This window comes from Bufo bufo, chromosome 7 (assembly GCF_905171765.1).
Source record: "Bufo bufo chromosome 7, aBufBuf1.1, whole genome shotgun sequence".
Taxonomy (NCBI): domain Eukaryota; kingdom Metazoa; phylum Chordata; class Amphibia; order Anura; family Bufonidae; genus Bufo; species Bufo bufo.
The window spans coordinates 154,440,755-154,463,806 of record NC_053395.1 but is presented as its reverse complement, the minus strand read 5'-3'; the positions used below and the strand labels follow the sequence as shown (position 1 = coordinate 154,463,806).

The following is a 23,052-nucleotide window of genomic DNA, read 5'->3' as shown; positions in this document are numbered from 1 at the left end:
GATCACTACCATCCTGGTGAATCTGGGCTCTGCTGGTGGCATTGTCTCAAGGCAGACGATCCAACGGACACTGCACACTGCTGGGTTCCACGGATGCAGACCAAAGAGGACGCCACTTCTCCAGATAAGACACACAAAAGCTCGCTTGGCCTTTGAAAAAGCTCATCTGGACAAAGAAGAAGACTTCTGGTCTTCTGTGTTATGGTCAGATGAAACAAAAATGTAATTGTTTGGTCACAATGATGTTTCCTTCATTTGGCGTAAAAAAGGAGAAGCCTTCAACCCCAAAAAACACCATCCCCACTGTCAAACATGGTGGTGGGAACCTAATGCTTTGGGGGGTTTTTCAGCCAATGGACCAGGGAACCTAATCACAGTAAACGGCACCATGAAAAACGAGCAATACATGAGGATTCTCAATGACAACATCAGGCAGTCTGCAGAGAAACTTTGCCTTGGGCACCAGTGGACATTTCAGCATGACAATGACCCAAAACACACAGCAAAAGTGGTGAAGAAATGGTTAGCAAACAACATTAACGTTTTGGAGTGGTCCAGCCAGAGTCCAGATTTGAATCCAATTGAGAATCTGTGGAGGGAGCTAAAGATCAGGGTGATGGCAAGAAGACCCTCCAACCTGAAAGATTTGGAGCTCATTGCTAAAGATGAATGGGCAAAAATACCTGTGGAGACGTGCAAAAATCTGGTCTGCAATTATAGGAAGCGTTTGATTGCTGTAATAGCCAATAAAGGCTTTTCTATTGATTATTGAGAAGTGTATGAATAATTTTGGACTGGACACTTTTTGCTCAAATGTAAATAAAAGCTGAGAAATGTATTTTTTTCCACAATAATACATCGTCTTATTATCTTTTGGGAGACAACTATGTTGTTTCCTGTCAAAAAATTACTTGCTGGTTGAATAAAAGTAACTTTAAGTGAATAATTATGGGCAGCACTGTATATATATATATATATATATATATATATATATATATATAAAATAAAGGGAACACTTAAACAACACAATGTAACTCCAAGTCAATCACACTTCTGTGAAATCAAACTGTCCACTTAGGAAGCAACACTGAGTGACAATCAATTTCACATGCTGTTGTGCAAATGAGATAGACAACAGGTGGAAATTATAGGCAATTAGCAAGACACCCCCAATAAAGGAGTGGTTCTGCAGGTGGTGACCACAGACCACTTCTCAGTTCCTATGCTTCCTGGCTGATGTTTTGGTCACTTTTGAATGCTGGCGGTGCTTTCAATCTAGTGGTAGCATGAGACGGAGTCTACAACCCACACAAGTGGCTCAGGTAGTGCAGCTTATCCAGGATGGCACATCAATGCGAGCTGTGGCAAGAAGGTTTGCTGTGTCTGTCAGCGTAGTGTCCAGAGCATGGAGGCTACCAGGAGACAGGCCAGTACATAAGGAGACGTGGAGGAGGCCGTAGGAGGGCTACAACCCAGCAGCAGGACCGCTACCTCAAGGAGTGCAAGGAGGAACAGGAGGAGCACTGCCAGAGCCCTGCAAAATGACCTCCAGCAGGCAACAAATGTGCATGTGTCTACTCAAACGGTCAGAAACAGACTCCATGAGGGTGATATGAGGGCCCGACGTCCACAGGTGGGGGTTGTGCTTACAGCCCAACACCGTGCAGGACGTTTGGCATTTGCCAGAGAACACCAAGATTGGCAAATTCGCCACTAGCGCCCTGTGCTCTTCACAGATGAAAGCAGGTTCACACTGAGCACATGTGACAGACGTGACAGAGTCTTGAGACGCCGTGGAGAACGTTCTGCTGCCTGCAACATCCTCCACCATGACCGGTTTGGCATTGGGTCAGTAATGGTGTGGGATGGCATTTCTTTGGAGGGCCGCACAGCCATCCATGTGCTCGCCAGAGGTAGCCTAAATGCCATTAGGTACCGAGATGAGATCCTCAGACCCCTTTGTGAGACCATATGCTGGTGCGGTTGGCCCTGGGTTCCTCCTAATGCAAGACAATGCTAGACCTCATGTGGCTGGAGTGTGTCAGCAGTTCCTGCAAGACGAAGGCATTGATGCTATGGACTGGCCCGCCCGTTCCCCAGACCTGAATCCAATTGAGCACATCTGGGACATCATGTCTCCCTCTATCCACCAACGTCACATTGCACCACAGACTGTCCAGGAGTTGGCAGATGCTTTAGTCCAGGTCTCCTCATCAGGAGCATGCACAGGCGTTGTAGGGAGGTCATACAGGCACGTGGAGGCCACACACACTACTGAGCCTCATTTTGACTTGTTTTAAGGACATTACATCAAAGTTGGATCAGTCTGTAGTGTGTTTTTCCACTTTAATTTTGAGTGTGACTCCAAATCCAGACCTCCATGGGTTGAAAAATTTGATTTCCATTTTTTTATTTTTGTGTGATTTTGTTGTCAGCACATTCAACTATGTAAAGAACAAAGTATTTCAGAAGAATATTTAATTAATTAAGATCTAGGATGTGTTATTTTTGTGTTCCCTTTATTTTTTTGAGCAGTGTATATATATATATATATATATATATATATATATATATATATACAGGGAGGAACAGAAGTATTTGAACACTCAGCAATTTTGCAAGTTCTCCCACTTAGAAATCATGGAGGGGTCTGAAATTCACATTGTAGATGCATTCCCACTCTGAGATACAGAATAAATAAAAAAATTAAGGAAATCACATTGTATCATTTTTAAAGAATTTATTTGTCTTGCACTGCTGAACATAAGTATTTGAACACCTGAGAAACAGCAAGAATTCTGTCTCTCAAAGACCTGTTACTGTGCCTTTAAAAAGTCCACCTCTACTCCACTCATTAATCTAACTTAGTAGCACATGTCTCAGCTCTTTAAAGACTCCTGTCCACCACACAGTCAGTCAGACGCGAACTACTACCATGGGTAAGACCAAAGAGCTGTCAAAAGACACGAGAGACAAAATTGTGGACCTCCACAAGGCTGGAAAGGGCTATGGGGCAATTGCCAAGCAGCTTGGTGAAAATAGATCAACTGTTGGAGCAATTGTTAGAAAATGGAAGAGGATAAAGACGACTGTCAGTCTCCCTCAGACTGGGGCTCCATGCAAGATCTCACCTCGTGGGTTATTACTGATGATAAGAAAGGTAAGGAATCAGCCCAGAACTACAAGGGAGGAGCTGGTCAATGACATGAAGAGAGCTGGGACCACAGTTTCAAAGGTCACTGTCGGTAGAACACTACGCCGTCATGGTTTCAAATCATGCATTGCACGGAAGGTTTCCCTGCTCAAGTCATCACATGTCCAGGCTCATCTGAAGTTTGCTAATGATCATCTGAATGATCCAGAGAAGGCATGGGAGAAAGTCATGCGGTCAGATGAGACCAAAGTAGAACTATTTGGTATAAACTTCACTCGTCGTGTTTGGAGGAAAAAGAAGGATGAGTTGCATCCCAAGAACACCATCCCTACTGTGAAGCATGGGGGTAGTAACATCATGCTTTGGGGGTGCTTTTCTGTGAAAGGGGACAGGACGAATTCACTGTATTAAGGAGAGGATGATTGGGGACATTTATTGTGAGATTTTGAGCAACAACCTCCTTCCCTCAGTCAGAGCATTGAAGATGGGTCATGGCTGGGTCTTCCAACATGTCAACGACCTGAAGCACACAGTCAAGATAACCAAGGAGTGGCTCTGTAAGAAGCATATCAATGTTCTGGAGTGGCCTAGCCAGTCTCCAGACCTAAATCCAATAGAAAATTTTTGGAGGGAGCTGAAACTCTGTGTTGCTCAGACATGCCAACATCAGGGGTGCTGCCTGGGGGAAAATAAGGGTATGTCCGGGTTCAGCTCTGAACCCGGACAACCCCTTTAATGCGGCAGCCAGGGCCACCTATCTGTCTAACTGAGGCCTTAGAGAAATGTAAGGAGGAGGTGGTGACAGAAGGTGAAAGAAATAAAAAGAAAAAGAGTTGCGAAAACAAAACGATTTCTGTGAAGGATAAGAGGGAGGAATTAAGATTAGCTTTTATTACACAATATAGTAGTAATGCAGGTCTGATAAAAAATGCTATGTGTAAAAACGGGTCTGCTTTGAAAAATTATCCGGTTTTGGGGGGCTAATCCTAAAAAAAAAACACTGTTACCTTTAGAAAAGCCCCAAATATCAAAGACAAATTGGTGCACAGCTTCTTACCTATTAACCAACAAAGAAATAGAAAACACCATTTCATATGGTGCGGTTTCTGTGCACCTTGTAAAAACCGCACAAGGGGAAATAAGAACAAAGTCGAACTGAGGAGGTTACTTCTAGAAGTAAAGGAACATGCTTTAAAATAGAAGGAAAATTGACATGTGAATGTTCTACATGCTGATGTGCACATGTGGCCTCCAGTATGTAGGAAGGACTCTGAGAAAACTAAAAACACGTGTGCAAGAACACATTCGTAACATTAAGGCTACATGCACACGACCGTATGTGTTTTGTGGTCCGCAAATTGCGTATCCGAAAATAAAAAACGGATGACGTTCCGTATGGCATCCGTTTTTTTTGCAGATCCATTGTAATAATGCCTATCCTTGTCCGCAAACTAGAAAAAAATAGGACAAGCACTATTTTTTTGCGGAGCAACGGAACGGACATACTAATGCGGACAGCACACGGTGTGCTGTCCGCGTTTTTTGCGGAGCCATTGAAATGAATGGGTCCGCATCCTATCCGCAGTACCCATGATCCCTCACTGCTTCTTGCTTGTGGGCCAATGAGAAGGCTGCAATATCTTTGACTTTAGGAGTAGTGTTGATCGTGAATTTTCGTATCGTGAATTTTCCGAAAACCGATTTTTGCAATCAAGGAAATAATGACCAGATCACAAATTCTCAAATATATGGCGAATATTCGACAAATATTCGCGAAATATCGTGAACTCGAATATTGTCTCTCCCGCTCATCACTGGTTGATAAGAATACTGAAGAGTTTTATTTGTCATCTCTTCGCTATTTATTTATTTGGATATGAAAATACCAATGTGCTGAGATTTGTATGGTGTATAATAGGGTAATATATGAAATAGGAATTTTAGTTTTATTGCCCGTTTTTTTTGTAGCCATATTATGTATTAAGAATGCATCTCCAAGCAGTTTTTATTGACAGTTGCCCCTGAGGAAGCCCCTGAGGAAGCGAGAGCACTTTCATTGATGGTTCAGGAGCTGCGCGGTCTTTTACATAATATTTAGGACTAAGTGTGAACTTGAACCTACCTCACCATAGACCTGCTGTGCTCCAAGCACAATTGTGGTTTGAGACTTTATCTTATTTTATTTTTTATTTTTGAGAGCTGGTGTTGCGAGCGGTCAGGCACCTGACCCAGAGACCGTTGAGGAGGACATCAGTGAGATGCAGACAGTACTCGATGAAGATGATGTAGCTGATTGCACTTGGGAGCCGGGTGAATTAGGGGCTTCATCATCATCGGGAGTCAGCAGGGTGGCAGCAGTGGGAGGTCGAGAGCCAAACATGCCTGGGGTAGACCACCCACTTCGCATTAGCCTAACTGCCGGAAAGTAGTGGTGCAGGGGTTCATGGACACAGCGGCAGTAGCGGTCAGTAAGGCGGAGTGTTGGGGGTAAAATCACCTACTCGGCAGTGTGGCAGTTTATTATTAAACCGCCGGAGGAGGTGAACATGGCCATTTGTAGAATCTGTGGGCAGAAGGTGAAGCGTGGCCAGAGTGCCAATGTTGGCACCACGGCCCTGCTTCAACATATGCAGCGTCACCATAAAGTGTCCTGAGAGAACCGTGGCTCCGATGTGGTGGTCCAGCCAGCCGCAGCAACAGCTGAATCACCCAGTGGCATGCACCCGATTTTAAGCAGTCAAGGCTCCACCACCTCAGCCGAAGGGAGCTGTCTGTCCTTCCCATCAACTGCTGGTCCTGATGCTCCTATTCCTCAGTCATTCCGTCAGCAATCGATCAACAAAGCGATTGCCAAGAGACAACAGTATGCATGCACTCATCCAATGGCGCAGAAGCTGAATGTGCTCCTGACCAAGTTGCTGGTGCTGCAGTACCTTCCTTTCCAAGTGGTGGACTCTGCACCTTTCAGAGAACTTATGGCTTTCCCAAGCCGAGGTAGAGAGTCCCAAGCCGTCATTTCTTAGCCAAAAAGGCAGTACCAATCTTGAACACGTATGTAGAACAGAAGGTGGGCCAGTCCTTGAGCCTGTCAGTGTCTGCCTGTCACGAGGGTATCAAGAGCCACGTCTGACTCCGTTATACCCGGGGTCAGGAAGTCGCAGCGGGTGGCTGCGCGCTCTATATCTAAAGATCATGGTGTTTCTTAGTTATTGTTTTCTGTGTTTGCCTTGCTATCCTTTTTGTCTCTCTCAGGGATCTGTAGCTTCTCCTCCTCAGCTGTTTTGTGTCTGCCACTCCCTACCTCCTTATATTCTCCCCTCACACTTCTCTAGTTGCCAGTTATAGAGCTTCCTGCCTGGACATCTATACTGACCCACTGGAGTGGTTAATCCTGGTTGTTGTTCCTGTGTGCTACCCTCCGGATCCCTGTTTGGCTTATTGTTGTCTCCTGTTGTCGCCCACCTGGGAATATATGTTGAGTCTGTGTAGTCTGTCCTCCCCTTGGTGTTTTCCCTTAGAGTTAGTGGTGCAGACTAGTGTTCCCATCGCCCTGTTCACTACCTAGGGCTCAGCTCAGGGAAAGACAGGGCTTTAGGCACGTGATTGGCGTACGGGTGAGGAACCCGTCTAGGGACGTCAGGGCAGCCAGGTGCCAGCCGCTAGGTGAGTCAGGGGTCACCATCTTCCCTCTCACTTGGGCAGGGCCTTCCTCGTTCCCTCCCTCTGTGTCACGTATGTGATAGCCACGCCGACCGTGATATTATAACTGGCCCTTACTTTTTGAGAAAAAAATAATAATTTTTTTTTAATTTTTTGTTTGTTGTTTTTTTTTCTCTCTCTACTTAGAATCCAATATGGATCCTATTGATGCCTTGGCAGAACAGCTTCAAAGCCTGTCTTTGGAGGTGGCAGGATTGAAGGCGTCTGTTCTCCAACAACAGCAGCAAATGCAGCAGACCGCACCCCCAGCGGTTGCTATGGGTAACCAGGTTGTCACTGAACCCAAGGTTGCTCTTCCCGACAGATTTTCTGGGGGAAGGGACAAATTTGCAACGTTCCGTGAGGCCTGCAAATTATATTTTAAGTTGCGCCCTTACTCCTCAGGTCATGAAGAACAGCGGGTTGGGATTGTCATTTCCCTGCTTCAGGGGGATCCGCAATCCTGGGCGTTCTCGTTACCCCCTGGTTCTCAGGCTCTTCGGTCAGTGGAGGGATTTTTTGGGGCTTTGGGTCTCATATATGATGACCCTGACCGAGTCGCCCTGGCTGAGTCGAAGTTACGGAGACTCCTACAGGGAGATCGGTCAGCAGAGGAATATTGCTCAGAGTTCCGTAGGTGGGCTACGGATACTCAGTGGAACGACCCGGCTCTCAGGAGTCAGTTCTGCTCTGGGTTATCTGAAAGGGTTAAGGATGCACTGGCGCTGTATGAGACCCCCCTTTCCCTTGATGCTGTTATGTCCCTCTCTATCAGAATAGATAGACGTCTTAGGGAGAGATCGAAAATTCCGGAGCAATTGGTTACCTCTCCCAAGCAACAGTCAGCCTGTACTGACTTAGATGAGCCTATGCAGCTAGGCGGAACTTCTCGTCAGGTCCGTCCTCCCGAGATTCGCCGTAGGGGGGGGGCTTGTTTTTTCTGTGGGGGGAGGGGTCATTTCATTAATGTCTGTCTCTCCTTTCTCAAAAACAAAAGACCGTCGGAAAACTACTAACCCCGGGCTGTGCGGAGGATGTCAGCCGGGGGGTATACGTTTCCTCCATACGAACATCTCAATTTGTGTTACCAGCGGTCATTGTTTTTGGTGTTAAGACGGAGTCTATTTCTGTTTTTCTAGACAGTGGAGCAGGGGTAAACTTGATTGATGCCCATTTTGCCCGCACTATGGGTTTGTCTCTCTGTACGCTGCAGAGACCTATTCCCGTATTCGCTATAGATTCTGCTCCTCTGTCTCAGAGAAACCTCACCCACGTTGTTCGTAATTTACACCTTCGGGTAGGGGACCACCATAATGAGTATATTTCATGTTACGTTCTGGAGGGCTTTCCCTCTCCGGTGGTATTGGGTCTTCCCTGGTTGGTAGCGCACAATCCAGTGGTGGATTGGCAGGCCAGGGAGATATTGGAGTGGAGTGAGCATTGCAGAGAGAATTGCTTAAATAACAATTGCTTAATCGCCTCCATAGCTTCCCTACCTACATTTATTTCGGACTTTGAGGACGTTTTTTCTGAAAAGGGTTGTCAGAAACTACCACCTCATCGTCCTTATGATTGCCCGGTTAACCTGATTCCCGGGGCAAAATTACCCAAGTCCAGGTTGTATAATCTTTCGGGTCCCGAGAGACAAGCCATGAAAGATTATATCTCCGAGAGTCTGGCTAAGGGACACATCAGACCCTCTTCTTCACCCGTGGCTGCAGGGTTTTTCTTTGTTAAAAAGAAAGATGGGGGCCTGCGTCCTTGCTTAGATTTCCGTGAGTTAAACCAGATAACCATCCGTGACCCATACCCTCTTCCTCTCATTCCTGACCTTTTTAATCAGATTGCGGGTGCTAAGTGGTTCTCCAAACTTGATCTTAGGGGGGCCTACAATCTGATTCGTATCAGGGAAGGGGATGAGTGGAAGACAGCTTTTAACACCCCTGAGGGGCATTATGAAAATCTTGTTATGCCTTTCGGTCTGACCAATGCCCCTGCTGTCTTCCAACATTTCGTTAATGATATTTTTAGTAATCTCATCGGCAGGTTTGTAGTCATATACCTAGATGATATCTTAATTTATTCGGCTGATCTGAAAACACATGAGGTGCATGTCAGGCAAGTACTGCAGGTCCTACGGACGAATAAATTATATGCGAAAATTGAAAAATGTGTCTTCGCTGTTCAGGAATTACAGTTCCTGGGATATCTATTATCTGCTTCAGGTTTCCGCATGGATCCTGGGAAGGTCCAGGCAATTTTAGATTGGGATCTTCCTGAGAACCTTAAAGCCCTACAACGGTTTTTGGGTTTCGCTAATTTCTATAGAAAGTTCATTAAAAATTATTCAGTGATCGTTAAACCCCTTACCGACATGACTAGGAAGGGGACGGATTTTTCCAAATGGTCTGACGCCGCTAAAGATGCATTTTCCTCTCTAAAGGAGAGGTTTACCTCGGCACCTGTTCTAATTCAATGCATTATCTCGTAGTTTCCCTGGAGGGGGTAATATTTGTGATCCGGTACCTACAGTATTTTACAAAGAGGAGTGGTTGTCTCTGCTGTACACTCTGTTCTAGAGGGAAAGGTGTTAGAGGCTCAGGGGGACGCCCCGGCCTCTTGCCCCTCAGAGAAATTGTTTGTACCGTTAAACCTGCGTCTTGAATTATTAAAAGAACATCATAATTCGGCACTTGCTGGGCACCCGGGTAGTAAAGCAACCTTGGAGCTTTTATCTCGTCGTTTTTGGTGGCCAAGGTTGCGTCAGGATGTAATGGATTTCGTGTCTACTTGTTCTACTTGTGCACGCGCGAAAGTCTCTCATACACGTCCAGCAGGGTCTTTATTGCCACTTTTCATTCCCAATAGGCCATGGACACATCTGTCTATGGATTTCATCACTGACTTACCGTTGTCGGCGGGTAAAACAGTTATCTTGGTAGTAGTAGACAGGTTTAGCAAAATGGTACACTTTATTGCGCTACCCGCACTTCCTAATGCTAAAACTCTCGCTCAGGTGTTTATCAGTGAAATCGTGAAGCTTCACGGGGTTCCTTCCGATGTGGTTTCGGATCGAGGAACCCAGTTTATTTCTAAGTTTTGGAAAGCTTTTTGTTCCCGTTTGGGGGTTCACTTGTCCTTTTCCTCAGCTTTCCATCCTCAGTCGAATGGACAGACTGAGCGTACCAACCAAAACCTAGAAACATATTTAAGGTGTTTTGTGTCTGAAAACCAAGAGTTGTGGTCATCATACTTACCGTTAGCTGAGTTTGCCATAAATAATCATTATCAGGAGTCCACTGGCAAGTCACCATTCCTTGGTGCATACGGTTTTCATCCCCAATTTTGTACTTTCAAAGAGGGGGGGTCTTCTGGGGTTCCCGAAGAGGAAAGGTTTTCTTCATCTCTTTCATCGGTATGGCAGAAGGTGCAAGTTAACATGAAAAAGATGAGTGGTAAATATAAATGCATGGCTGATAAGAAACGGTCGCCAGGTCCGGACCTAGGAGTGAATGACTATGTGTGGTTGTCTACTAGGAATATTAAGTTGAAGGTTCCTTCTTGGAAACTGGGTCCTAGGTTCATTGGTCCCTATAAAATAGTAGCCGTCATTAACCCTGTGGCTTTTCGCCTGGAGCTACCTCAGACTTTTAAGATCCATAACGTCTTCCATAAATCGTTACTCAAGAAGTATGTTCCACCTCTAGAACCATCGCCGCTGCCACCTCCTCCTGTTATTGTGGATGGTAATCTGGAGTTTCAAATAGCCAGAATTGTTGATTCTCGTCGGGTCCGCCGCTCTCTTCAGTATCTTGTGCATTGGAGGGGTTACGGTCCAGAGGAAAGAATGTGGGTTCCAGCGTCAGAGGTAAACGCCAACAGGTTAATTCAGACTTTCCATGCCTCTCATCCGGAGAGACCTGGTCCTGAGTGTCCGGAGGCCCCTTGTGAAAGGGGGGGGTACTGTCACGAGGGTATCAAGAGCCACGTCTGACTCCGTTATACCCGGGGTCAGGAAGTCGCAGCGGGTGGCTGCGCGCTCTATATCTAAAGATCATGGTGTTTCTTAGTTATTGTTTTCTGTGTTTGCCTTGCTATCCTTTTTGTCTCTCTCAGGGATCCGTAGCTTCTCCTCCTCAGCTGTTTCGTGTCTGCCACTCCCTACCTCCTTATATTCTCCCCTCACACTTCTCTAGTTGCCAGTTATAGAGCTTCCTGCCTGGACATCTATACTGACCCACTGGAGTGGTTAATCCTGGTTGTTGTTCCTGTGTGCTACCCTCCGGATCCCTGTTTGGCTTATTGTTGTCTCCTGTTGTCGCCCACCTGGGAATATATGTTGAGTCTGTGTAGTCTGTCCTCCCCTTGGTGTTTTCCCTTAGAGTTAGTGGTGCGGACTAGTGTTCCCATCGCCCTGTTCACTACCTAGGGCTCAGCTCAGGGAAAGCCAGGGCTTTAGGCACGTGATCGGCGTACGGGTGAGGAACCCGTCTAGGGACGTCAGGGCAGCCAGGTGCCAGCCGCTAGGTGAGTCAGGGGTCACCATCTTCCCTCTCACTTGGGCAGGGCCTTCCTCGTTCCCTCCCTCTGTGTCACGTATGTGATAGCCACGCCGACCGTGATACTGCCAAAGTGCATTGCAGCACCGACTTGTGGAGCTGTAACTACTGTCAGGGACAATACATGTCCTTTACGGCCCACTGGGTGAATGTGGTACCTGCACAGCCACCCTAGCAACTTGGCCAGGTGACACCACTTCCGCCTCCATGTTCTCACTACGTTGGTCCTGTGACAATGTCCGCCTCTGTCTCCTCATCCTCCACCGTGGCCTCAGCCTCCACTGCAGGGACAATTGACAGTGCCACTCTAGCATACCACATGTGCAGGGCACGGCGGTGTCACACTATTCCGCACCTCATTTGCCTGGGCGAATGGAGTCACACAGGGGAGGAACTGTCAGTGCTTCGTCAAGGAGGGCTGAACCATGCGCCCTGCATGGCACACGTGTTCAATCTGGTTGTCAAGCGGTTCCTGAAGTCTTCCACCCATCTGCAAGACATCCTAAAAATGGCCAGGAAACTATGCATGCACTTCAGCCTCTCATGCACCACAAAGCACACCCTCCTTGAGCTGCAGCGGCAGAACGGCATCCCCCAACATAGGCTGATATGCGACGTTTCCACCCATTGGAATTCCACCCTCCATATGTTGGAAAGACTATACGAACAGAGAAAGGCCATAAACGATTTCTTGATGATCCAAGAGGACAGGAGTACTCCCCTGTGTAACTTTGATGTCAGTCAGTGTCAGCTCATGCATGACACCTGCCGTTTGCTCAGGCCCTTTGAGGAGGCCACGTTTTTGTCAGTCGCCAGGACTACGGGATGAACAACGTCATTCCACTGCTTCATGTCCTGGAACAGATGCTGGTAAATCTGGCTGGTCAGGGGACTGGAGAAGTAGCGCCTAGATATCACGGCCACATGAGCCCTGTGGGGGCTGAACTGGAGGAGGAGGAGAATATGACTTGCTATATCTTTTTTGCGGGGCCGTGGACCGGAAGTACGGATGCTGACATCTTTTGCTGCTCCATTGAAATAAATGAGTCAGCATCCTTTCTGCATAAATACGGTCGTGTGAATGTACCCTTTACAGTTGTCCATAAATGCAGTCTTATGTACACCTTTGAGGGCAATTTTTTTTCATTATTGCATTCTACTCATTTTGAGCTAAAAATAATTTTTTAATTGGTCTTTATTAAAAATATAGAGTCCTTTTTTTTGCAGAGAGCTGATATGCTCTAGTAGCACCCTTTGGATTTTCTGTCTTTTCCGTCAGACCAGGAGCTGACTGGCTCCTTATCTCTGCTCTCTGACCTTCTAAACATTCATTATAGCTCAGTTCTTATCTTACTGATAAGAATGTGTTAGTAGTTACGAGATAATCGTTATTAGATCGCAAAGTGAAGGTACCAGCCACACAGCTAGAAAGACAGTTAACCGTTTGTGACAGAACAGGTCAATATTTTTTAATAAAGGCCAATTAAACAATTTTTTTTGCCAAAAATGAGTAAAATGTGATTATAAAAAAAATTGCCTCCGAAAGAGTACATAGCCTTTAAAAACCCTTAAATTTGAAACCATCATTTTCTTGGAGTGAGCTGTATCATCTAGAGAACCAAAAAGTGATCTTATTTTGGTTCAGTGGAGCCGCAGGGGGTCTGTCGCATCTGTCATATTGTAATATGGACAGTACACATGGTTACAAAACATCTATCTGTGAAAGGCCTAATATTCTTACCCCTTTTAGATAAAAAATAATTCCCATCTGGACATTTAAAGGCAACTCAACTGTGTATTCCATAAATGTCAGATAGGTATGGGTCTCAGCTCTGGGACCCAGACCTATCTCAAGAACAGGTGTCTAACAGCCACCATCAATAGAGAGGTGGCTTTGCATGCATGTCTCTCAGTCTCCATTGACTTCTATGTGCCTTGTGAAAATAGCCGATTAAACATCTACTCTGATAGAAGTTGATGGAGAAAGCTGCACATGTGCAGTCACTTCTCTATTCATGTCGGCCACAAGATGAGGCCCTCTTTTTGAGAGAGGATATGGTACATCGTGCCAATGAGCTATTTGAAGGGGCTGCAACAGTCAGATGAAGGCTGAGGCATCTTCATTGAAAACTAACCACTATCCCATACTTTGAATTAGTATTGCAGCTCTATCCCATTCACTTGATTGGGATGGACCTGCACAAACTCCATGTGACCAATGGAAGTGTTGTAACAAGCAGAAGAAGAGCCACAGCCCTTTCCAACATCTGACCAGCAGGGGTGCCGGGACTCTGAGTTCCACAATAGATATTTAACTCTTTCATGCCCTTTATAACAATATTATTTACTGTGGTAGTGAGATTTGTAAAAGCCCTATAACTTAGGCCTTAGGCATTCATGCGACCATGTGCTTCCAGGTCCATGCCTCCACGCTGCAAAAGATAGGACATATCCTATGAAGGTAGGACATGTGCAATGAAATCAATGGGTCTGCACCGTAATGTGGGGTGCACACGGCCAGTGCTCGTGTTTTGTGGATTCGCAGTTTTTGGTCTGCAAAACAGACATGGTTTTGTGAATGCAGCCTTAGGCCTCTTTCACACGACCGTATGGCTTTTTCAGTGTTTTGCGGTCCATTTTAAACTGATCCGTTGTTCCGTTTTTTTGTTTCCGTTCCGTTTTTCCGTTCCATTTTTCCGTATGGCATATACAGTATACAGTAATTTCATAGAAAAAATTGGGCTGGGCATAACATTTTCAATAGATGGTTCCGCAAAAAACGGAACGGATACGGAAGACATACGGATGCATTTCTGGATGCATTTCCGGATGCATTTCCGTATGCATTCCGTTTTTTTTGCGGACCCTTTGACTTTAATGGAGCCACGGAACGTGATTTGCAGCCAAATATAGGACATGTTCTATCTTTCAACGGAACGGAAAAACGGAAATACGGAAACGGAATGCATACGGAGTACATTCCGTTTTTTTTTGTGTAACCATTGAAATGAATGGTTCCGTATACAGACCGTATACGGAACGCAAAAAACGGCCCGCCAAACGGAAAAAAAAAATGGTCGTGTGAAAGAGGCCTTACAATGATAGATTTGTGATTGAGTAGAGATGTTGGTACAAGTATGGTAGGTGGAGAAATTAAACCTTGTATTTTTTGGCTGTTCTAGTATGTCCTCTTCTATACTTAAGGTGATTCCATCCTTTTTGACATTTCAGACCTTCGGAGCATCAGACTGGGAGTTTTTCAGAATAAAGGATCGCTTTTTTCTGGCGGTGGCCAATAGTCATAATTACACAGTGGGAATAAAAATGCAGAGAACTGAAGAATATGCCATAGTCTCCGCTATTTATGAGCTGAACATCACTGCACAACAGTTTGTCAAGTACCAAGATATCATCACTTACAGGTAATATTTTGGGGCTATCATAAGAGGAAATAGGTGTAATACAATCTCTATTCAGGAAATGCGGTTGGCATTCGTGCCACTCATCTCTAATCCAAATATTTCAATTCTTGTCACTGCTATCCATGGATAGATGGCTGCTGCATACTGGTTGTTATATGATTATGTATGAGAATTTCTAGAGTGAGAGCCATGTTTCAAGTGGTGCGATTCTGCTGAATTGTTTTGCTCACTTTGGGAAATTAGTCTGTGCGGTGGGTGATTTTTTTTTTTTGTGCCTTCCATTTAAAATCCACTTCCCTCACCCTTGAATAGGTTCACACAGCAGCTTGCTCCAGGACTAGCACATCAATACTGACTGCTCACAGTCTTGCCAAAACTAGCGACAATCGGCCATTTTTGTGTTGATCCAGTTATAACTGGCAGGTGAAGTTCAACGCTCCCCTGTCAATAAGTGCCATATTGTGGCATATGAATATTGCCCGGATTATGGATGTAACTACCTGAGTAGCAGACATAGCAGTTGCTATGGGGCCCAACAATAAAAGGGCCTACTTCCACTCAGACATAAGTAGTGATGCCTACAGATGATGGACGGGCACGTGGAAAATTGAATTAAGCCACATTCTTTTTTTTTTTACTGTAGATACCCATGGTCAACTCTACTGTGTGCATTATCCTGTATCTGCTTCATTACTTTTTGCATTATTCCTGTGCTGGGATATTACTGTATGGCTGCTGAACATGTGTGCATTAATACCTTTGTGTGACATCATTATGTTTTTTTCTATACTGTTATGTCACAGTGTAAATAGTGACCTCCCTTGTGTGCATTCCTTCTGTGCATTATCCTTGAACTGTGACATCACTGTGTGTATTATCCCTGTACTGTGACATCACTGTGTGTATTATCCCTGTACTGTGACATCACTGTGTGTATTATCCCTGTACTGTAGAATATATTCTAAGTCCCTTTTAGAGACCCTCGGGTTATAATTTGCAAGTCAGATAAGGTCTGTAGGACCAACAATCCCTTTAGGGGTCCCTAACTGATATTTTTAAAATCTTATCTTTATTTAAATCATTTAAACCGTACACGAAACAAGAAACCCATTATTAAAATTATCAGGGTCCAGTGAGGTGTGAGATAGGCTGTTTTTTGTTACTGGTTGCTGATAGCAACCCTATGTTAATTCATTAATGCCTTTCAGGTGCATTACTTGGGGCATGCTCCAGTCAGAACTGTCGTGAGTGTGTGGTTTATATCACTCTGCGGAGAACCTTGACCGGTTAATATAATCAACCTTTGATCATAGGTTGTTATTTGCAACTTTGTTTGCTCTATTACTATCTGTCTACCGTGGAGCCCTTATCCTTGTATACTATGCGCTCCTTACTCTGCATGTCCGTCGCAGGTCCTGACACTCCGGACTGTCAGGACCTGTGACGGAGATGCAGAGTAAGGAGCGCATAGTATACAAGTCAGAGGACGCGCTCCTCTCTGATTGGATCTGGAAGAGGTCAGTAGGAGGCAGTGAAGCACCAGTGGCTGCAGCGAAGGGATGGGTGTGACTTCGCGTCATACAAAGAGAGGTCACTGTGAGCGCGCGCATGCCTATACCCCACTTCTCCTGACGAAGCCACGCATGTGGCGAAACATGTCGGGAGGGGTGTATTAGTAGTGCGTTAATTTTAGACAGGGTCAGCGAGTAGTTTAAGGAGCGTTACGAGTGGCATAGGCAGTTACGTAGTGAGGGACGAAGTGACCGGCATATGCTATACTGATTATATACCAAGCATTACCGAGGGAAATAATAACAGTTAATAGTAGGAGACTGATGCATGTCCCTGTGTCAAGTATCAGCCTGCAGAGTAATCAGTATAAATCTGAGGAGATAGCGAGTTGTTGCCAAATTTGGAACCCTCTCCCAGGGATCAATACAAAGAGATACAGTGATTGCTCTGACAGACTGTTACATATGATACACATGGTGGACGTGCCTCAATGATAAGGGCTCCACGGTAGACAGATAGTAATAGAGCAAACAAAGTTGCAAATAACAACCTATGATCGAAGGTTGACTATATTAACCGGTCAAGGTTCCCCGCAGAGTGATATAAACCACACACTCACGACAGTTCTGACTGGAGCATGCCCCAAGTAATGCACCTGAAAGGCATTAATGAATAAACATAGGGTTGCTATCAGCAACCAGTAACAAAAAACATCCTATCTCACACCTCACTGGAACCTGATAATTTTAATAATGGGTTTTCTTGTTTTGTGTACGGTTTAAATGAATTAAATAAAGATAAGATTTAAAAAATATCAGTTAGGGACCCCTAAAGGGATTGTTGGTCCTACAGACCTTATCTGACATCCCTGTACTGTGACAACACTGTGTGTATTATCCCTGTACTGTGATAGCACTGTGTGCATTATCCCTGTACTGTGATAGCACTGTGTGCATTATCCCTGTACTGTGATAGCACTGTGTGCATTATCCCTGTACTGTGATAGCACTGTGTGTATTATCCCTGTACTGTGATAGCACTGTGTGCATTATCCCTGTACTGTGATAGCACTGTGTGCATTATCCCTGTACTGTGATAGCACTGTGTGCATTATCCCTGTACTGTGATAGCACTGTGTGCATTATCCCTGTACTGTGATAGCACTGTGTGCATTATCCCTGTACTGTGATAGCACTGTGTGCATTATCCCTGTACTGTGATAGCACTGTGTGCATTATCCCTGTACTGTGATAGCACTGTGTGCATTATCCCTGTACTGTGATAGCACTGTGTGTATTATCCCTATACTGTGATAGCACTGTGTGCATTATCCCTATACTGTGAAATCACTGTGTGCATTATCCCTGTACTGTGACATCACTGTGTGCATTATCCCTGTACTGTGACATCACTGTGTGCATTATCCCTGTACTGTGACATCACTGTGTGCATTATCCCTGTACTGTGACATCACTGTGTGCATTATCCCTGTACTGTGATAGCACTGTGTGCATTATCCCTGTACTGTGATAGCACTGTGTGCATTATCCCTGTACTGTGATAGCACTGTGTGCATTATCCCTGTACTGTGATAGCACTGTGTGCATTATCCCTGTACTGTGATAGCACTGTGTGCATTATCCCTGTACTGTGATAGCACTGTGTGCATTATCCCTGTACTGTGATAGCACTGTGTGCATTATCCCTGTACTGTGATAGCACTGTGTGCATTATCCCTGTACTGTGATAGCACTGTGTGCATTATCCCTGTACTGTGATAGCACTGTGTGTATTATCCCTGTACTGTGATAGCACTGTGTGCATTATCCCTGTACTGTGATAGCACTGTGTGTATTATCCCTGTACTATGACATCACTGTGCGCATTATTGATGTACTGTGACATCACTGTATGCATTATTGATATACGTTGTCAGCACTGTGCACAGTATCACATTATTTTAATAGCACTGTGTGCATTGTCTCTGTATTGTGACATCACTGTAAGCACTGTAACTCTGTGCTCATTACACCTGTACTGTGACATCACTGTGTCATCATATTTTGAATTATCTCTGTAAATTAGGAAGACCGAAATAATCATAATCTTTTCATGTTCTGACTGCTGGTTAAGGTGGTCAAGTTTCACTATGGGACCCTAGGGTTACTTTTTACGGCACTGTTTATGACCCGCTATATTAGATGTTTATATTGCTTTCTCTACTCATAATCTTCAGCAGAGTCCTGTTTCTATCCACGAATGGCTGATCTCTACTGTAGGTCATATATTATCCACCATTGCTGGTCTTCGCCCCTTGTAACATAAATGTCTGAACCCTTCTCACAAGGTCTCCTCTTTCTTTTAGTGCCGTTGACTGGGAGTTTTTCACAGTTGCTGAAGACTATTTCCTAGTTGTGGCAAATTCTTATGATGGCAACTCCTTCTCTGTCAACAGTGTTATCTACAGGTATGTAAAAGGAGTGCTCCATATATCTCCTGCAGACTTTACCTTTTTTTTTATTGACTATAAGTTGAATTGAACCAATGTTAGCACAAAGTCTCTGCATAAAACTTCAGTCTTTCAATTAACCCTTTTAGCCCTGAGAGATTTTCTGTTTTTACATTTTTGTTTCTCACTCCCTGCCTTCCTGCAGCCATAACTTTTCAATTTTTCTGCTCACTTAGCTGTATAAGGAATAGGACTTTTTTGGGATTGACAGGGCTAGACATGCTGAGGGCAGTGCTGTGTCCTAGAGCTGTGTGCTAGCATCTACATATAATATACACTATGTACTATAGCTTCACCACACTATAATCTGCTTGGAAAGCTAATACACATATTACTGCTTTATTCATAGGCACAATATATGATTATAAAGACACCATACAATTAGCACATAGTGATAGCATTACTACATAGAAATGCATGTTTTTTCTATGCTCTCGTGTCTTTATAATCATACATTGTGCCTGTGAATAAAGCAGTAATATGTGTATTAGCTTTCTGAGCAGATCTCAGTGTGGTGAAGCTATAGTACATAGAGTATATGATATGTAGATGCTAGAATGCAGCTCTGCCCTCACCATGTCTAGCCCTGACACCCAGTGACCCTCTGCCTTGCCTGAATGGATGGGTTTTATGGACAGGATAATTGTTTGCTCTTTTTAATAATCATTATCAATAAAGTGATTTTTTAATGCTTTCTTGTCAGGCAAGTAAGCCAGACACTTGAGGATACCCACTGACTATAATGGAGACAAAAAACACTGCATGCAGCAGTATTTGACATGCTCAAAGCCGGAATATACACTGGAAAGCAGCAAAATTACCTGTCAGAACCCATTATTATCAATGGGAATCTTCTGCCAGAACAAACTCCCGGAGTTCAAAAGGCATATGTGAACCTAGCCGCAGTGCTACTTTGAGTCGGTACTAAACTGAGAAGTAATACTGCTGTGTAAGAGCTTTTAATTGATTCTAAGGATAAGGCCCCATGCGCAAGGCAGTATTTTCGGTCTCCGAACCACATTTTTAAAAATTAATTTCAATGGGGCTGCAAAAGATGCCGACAGCATACCGTGTGTTGCCCGCATCCATTTGTCCATTCCACCGGCCCTCAAAAAAAGATACAACAAGTTCTATTCTTGTCCGCTTTGTGGACAAGGATACATTTCTTCAGGAGTTTAAAAAAATGGCGACATGCACACGGCTGGAATCCGTGTTCAGCAGTTTGCTGACCGTAAAACACATGAGGCCTCAAACATTTTCACACACCCATGACATCACAGCATTTTAGCATCTGTATTATTGCCGCACCTAGAACTTTATGATTATACAGGTTCAGTTCATAGAACCCCAATTTGGTAGCTGCCATATTAATGTCAAATTCATGTTTCGTGGTATTAAATAGCTGGATAGTAAGAACGTTAATGCACTGTACGACAACAATCTTTCCATAACTGCGAGCACATTACAGCACAGATGCTACAGTTGTCATCTTTTGTATTCACAGGTGGCAGGGCTATGAGGGATTTGTGGCTGTCCACTACTTGCCTACCTATGGCTGTCGAGATTGGGAAGCATTTAAAACCAACAATGGCTCCTACATCATGTACTCCAGTGCCAAGGAGCCAACTGCAAGGGTACTGAAGCTGAGGACTGTATGAATCCAGGAAAGCAAAAGTATATCAGTTCAGTCTGTGTAAAAGATGTGACTTGGGAAAGCAGTTCACGTGTCTATCAGACAAACCTCTAGACTGTTGTAATCATTAAAATGAAATATGTCTGTGCATGGGTGTCCTTACACAGTGCAGTCTGACTGCAGAATCCGCGTGCTGATTACCGCTAATCCTGCGACTGGGCTGCACCGTGATGGCGAGTACAGATACAGTCTGGCGGTAATCTACATGCGGATTCCGTAACCAAACTACACCATGTGCTGGCACCCTATAAACCCCTTGCTTATTGCAAATCTAATGCATGGTTGGGTCATCTGGCTAGGAAGATGTGGTTATAGGTACAATTGTAAGGCTATGTTCAAGCATCACATAATAGATTTGCTGTAGAACCTTATTTTATTCATCTGAATGGGGTTTGCAGAAATCCATGCCCATGTTGAAGCAACCTCATTCAGATACATGGGACTGATTTTCCGGTGCAACATATCCGCCATGTGTGAATATACGCTAATAATGCTGCTCAGGCAGTGAACCTAAATTGGCAATGCAAACTTTTGCTGTGTCACTTTATATGCAGAGGCACTGTGAACTAGCCTAACCATGGAACTGCCTAACATAAAGGGAACTTCTGTATCATCTCCTGTATGCTGCCATCACAGACTGGCTGAAATCAGCAGACTGTCACTTGTCTGGTAATGTAATTGTTTAATGGTGGCAGCATGCACTGGAGAAGAGTCAGGCGCTACCAGAGAAGAGTCTGGCGGATTCATGAGCTCCCTCTATCCACGATCACCTGCTGATGATTGACTGCTCTCTAAATGATACATAACAAAACATAGGTTGTTTTTAATGGAATTTGAGGATACTTTTGAATGTCTCAAAAGTTCATATTCAAATCCATCCACAGATCCTGTACAATGGCCCAAAGTTGTATGGTGGTTTGTAGAACAGCATGTTACAGACATATCCATAATACAGCAGCCAGTAGCGCGCTAATCTTTTTCTAGTGAATTCATATCGAACACAACAGTAAAACGCTCTGCATGCTTCCGTATGAGATCAGAGGCGTGTAGAGGTACAGTATGAGCCCAGGGAGTGCAATGGGTGCCGTATTTTATGGCTCCATACGAGCTGTTGTTAGCTGCCATACATAATCTCTGCATCCATTTTTATAACTGCGCTGTAGCGTGGAAACCTAGCTTTATAAGTGTTTTATACATATTCCACTAGTCCTACCTAAGATGATTTAGCGTAGGCGACTTCAGTATTATTGGTAATAACAATGGCATCAACTCTGTATGGTCATAGAGGCAAGTAACATAGTTAGTTGCAATTTAGGGAAAAATGAAAAACTATCTTTTATCTCTCCTGTAATGACTATTAAGGTAAGGCCAAATAGTGCACGTGGCAGTCTATGCCCACACGCAACAGTCTATACAATTTTGCGGGAAAATCATGCAGCTATTTGCTGGCTTGGTGTATTATCATGAATTCTAAGATTGGGGAAAAAAGACTTAACACGAGTTAGGTGCATGAAAGTTTTGTAAACTATGATAAAAGATATATATATATATATATATAACGTACAGAGTAAAGTAGGTAACAATCACCAAAGCCGTGAACAATTGAACAAGCTCCCCATCGGCTAGTTCTCAACATGCCACTTGGCCCACACCCATATTATACAAAAACAGGTAGTGGTAGCAAAAAACATCTTAACCTGATGATGTCTTCAATCGAGCTAAGCTCTTTGTTAAATAGTTAGATGTTTTCTAGTCTCCTGGTCCTTCCTAGCCCCCCATATAGGTCTCCAGCGTGGAATACGCATGTACAGTTACATCAGACTTCAGGAACGTGGCTAGGTATCAGGCACCATTAACCAACTACGTTATAAGGAATTAAAGGGGCAAAATCACAAAAATAACTTTCTATACATATGGGTGGGAGTGGCCTGTCTCATGTGGTTGGCTGCACCATATGGCCTTATGCTCCTCACAAGCACAATACTTTTAGAACCTCAATTACTGTAGATAAATTATAATACATTTGACTATTGAATTACTAAATTTGGCATTGATTTAGTCAAATTTACACACTGTCATCTGACTTTAGAAAAATATGAATTTACAGTTTCAGAGACATGCATGTCATATCACTGGTTTTGTATAAGGAGCTTACACAATATAGTCCTATGCTGGAAAACAAAAATGAAAGTGAACAATAAATGGATTCATAATTAATTTATAATACTAAATACCGTATGTATATTTGTATAGGAACATGGCAGAATAAGCTAAGATCAGATATACTTTTTTATTATTATTTTTTTGTTTGATTTTGGGTCAGTCTTTAGCCAAAGGTATGTTGGATAATTATAAGCTCCTCTACTAAGCCAGTGATGTTATCTGAATACACTTAGTCACCCTTGTTTAAAATTCCCTAGCAATGCATTATTCAGAAGAAGTAAGCTGGTTTCCTAATTATACATATCAGCTCAAACGGCTTATGATTTAATGGCTATGAGGAA

General features: G+C 44.0%; 1 protein-coding gene across 1 annotated transcript in view; it reads left to right on the top strand.

Moving 5' to 3' along the window:
- Positions 1–21,310, top strand: part of TSPEAR (thrombospondin type laminin G domain and EAR repeats) — a 144,944-nt gene extending 123,634 nt beyond the window's left edge. Inside the window, exons 10-12 of the mRNA XM_040440256.1 lie at positions 14,644–14,834; positions 18,712–18,813; positions 20,360–21,310. Coding sequence (XP_040296190.1) covers positions 14,644–14,834; positions 18,712–18,813; positions 20,360–20,513 — 447 coding nt within the window. The 3' untranslated portion in view covers positions 20,514–21,310. The remainder of the gene's footprint in view (positions 1–14,643; positions 14,835–18,711; positions 18,814–20,359) is intronic.
- Positions 21,311–23,052: the final 1,742 nt, after the last annotated feature.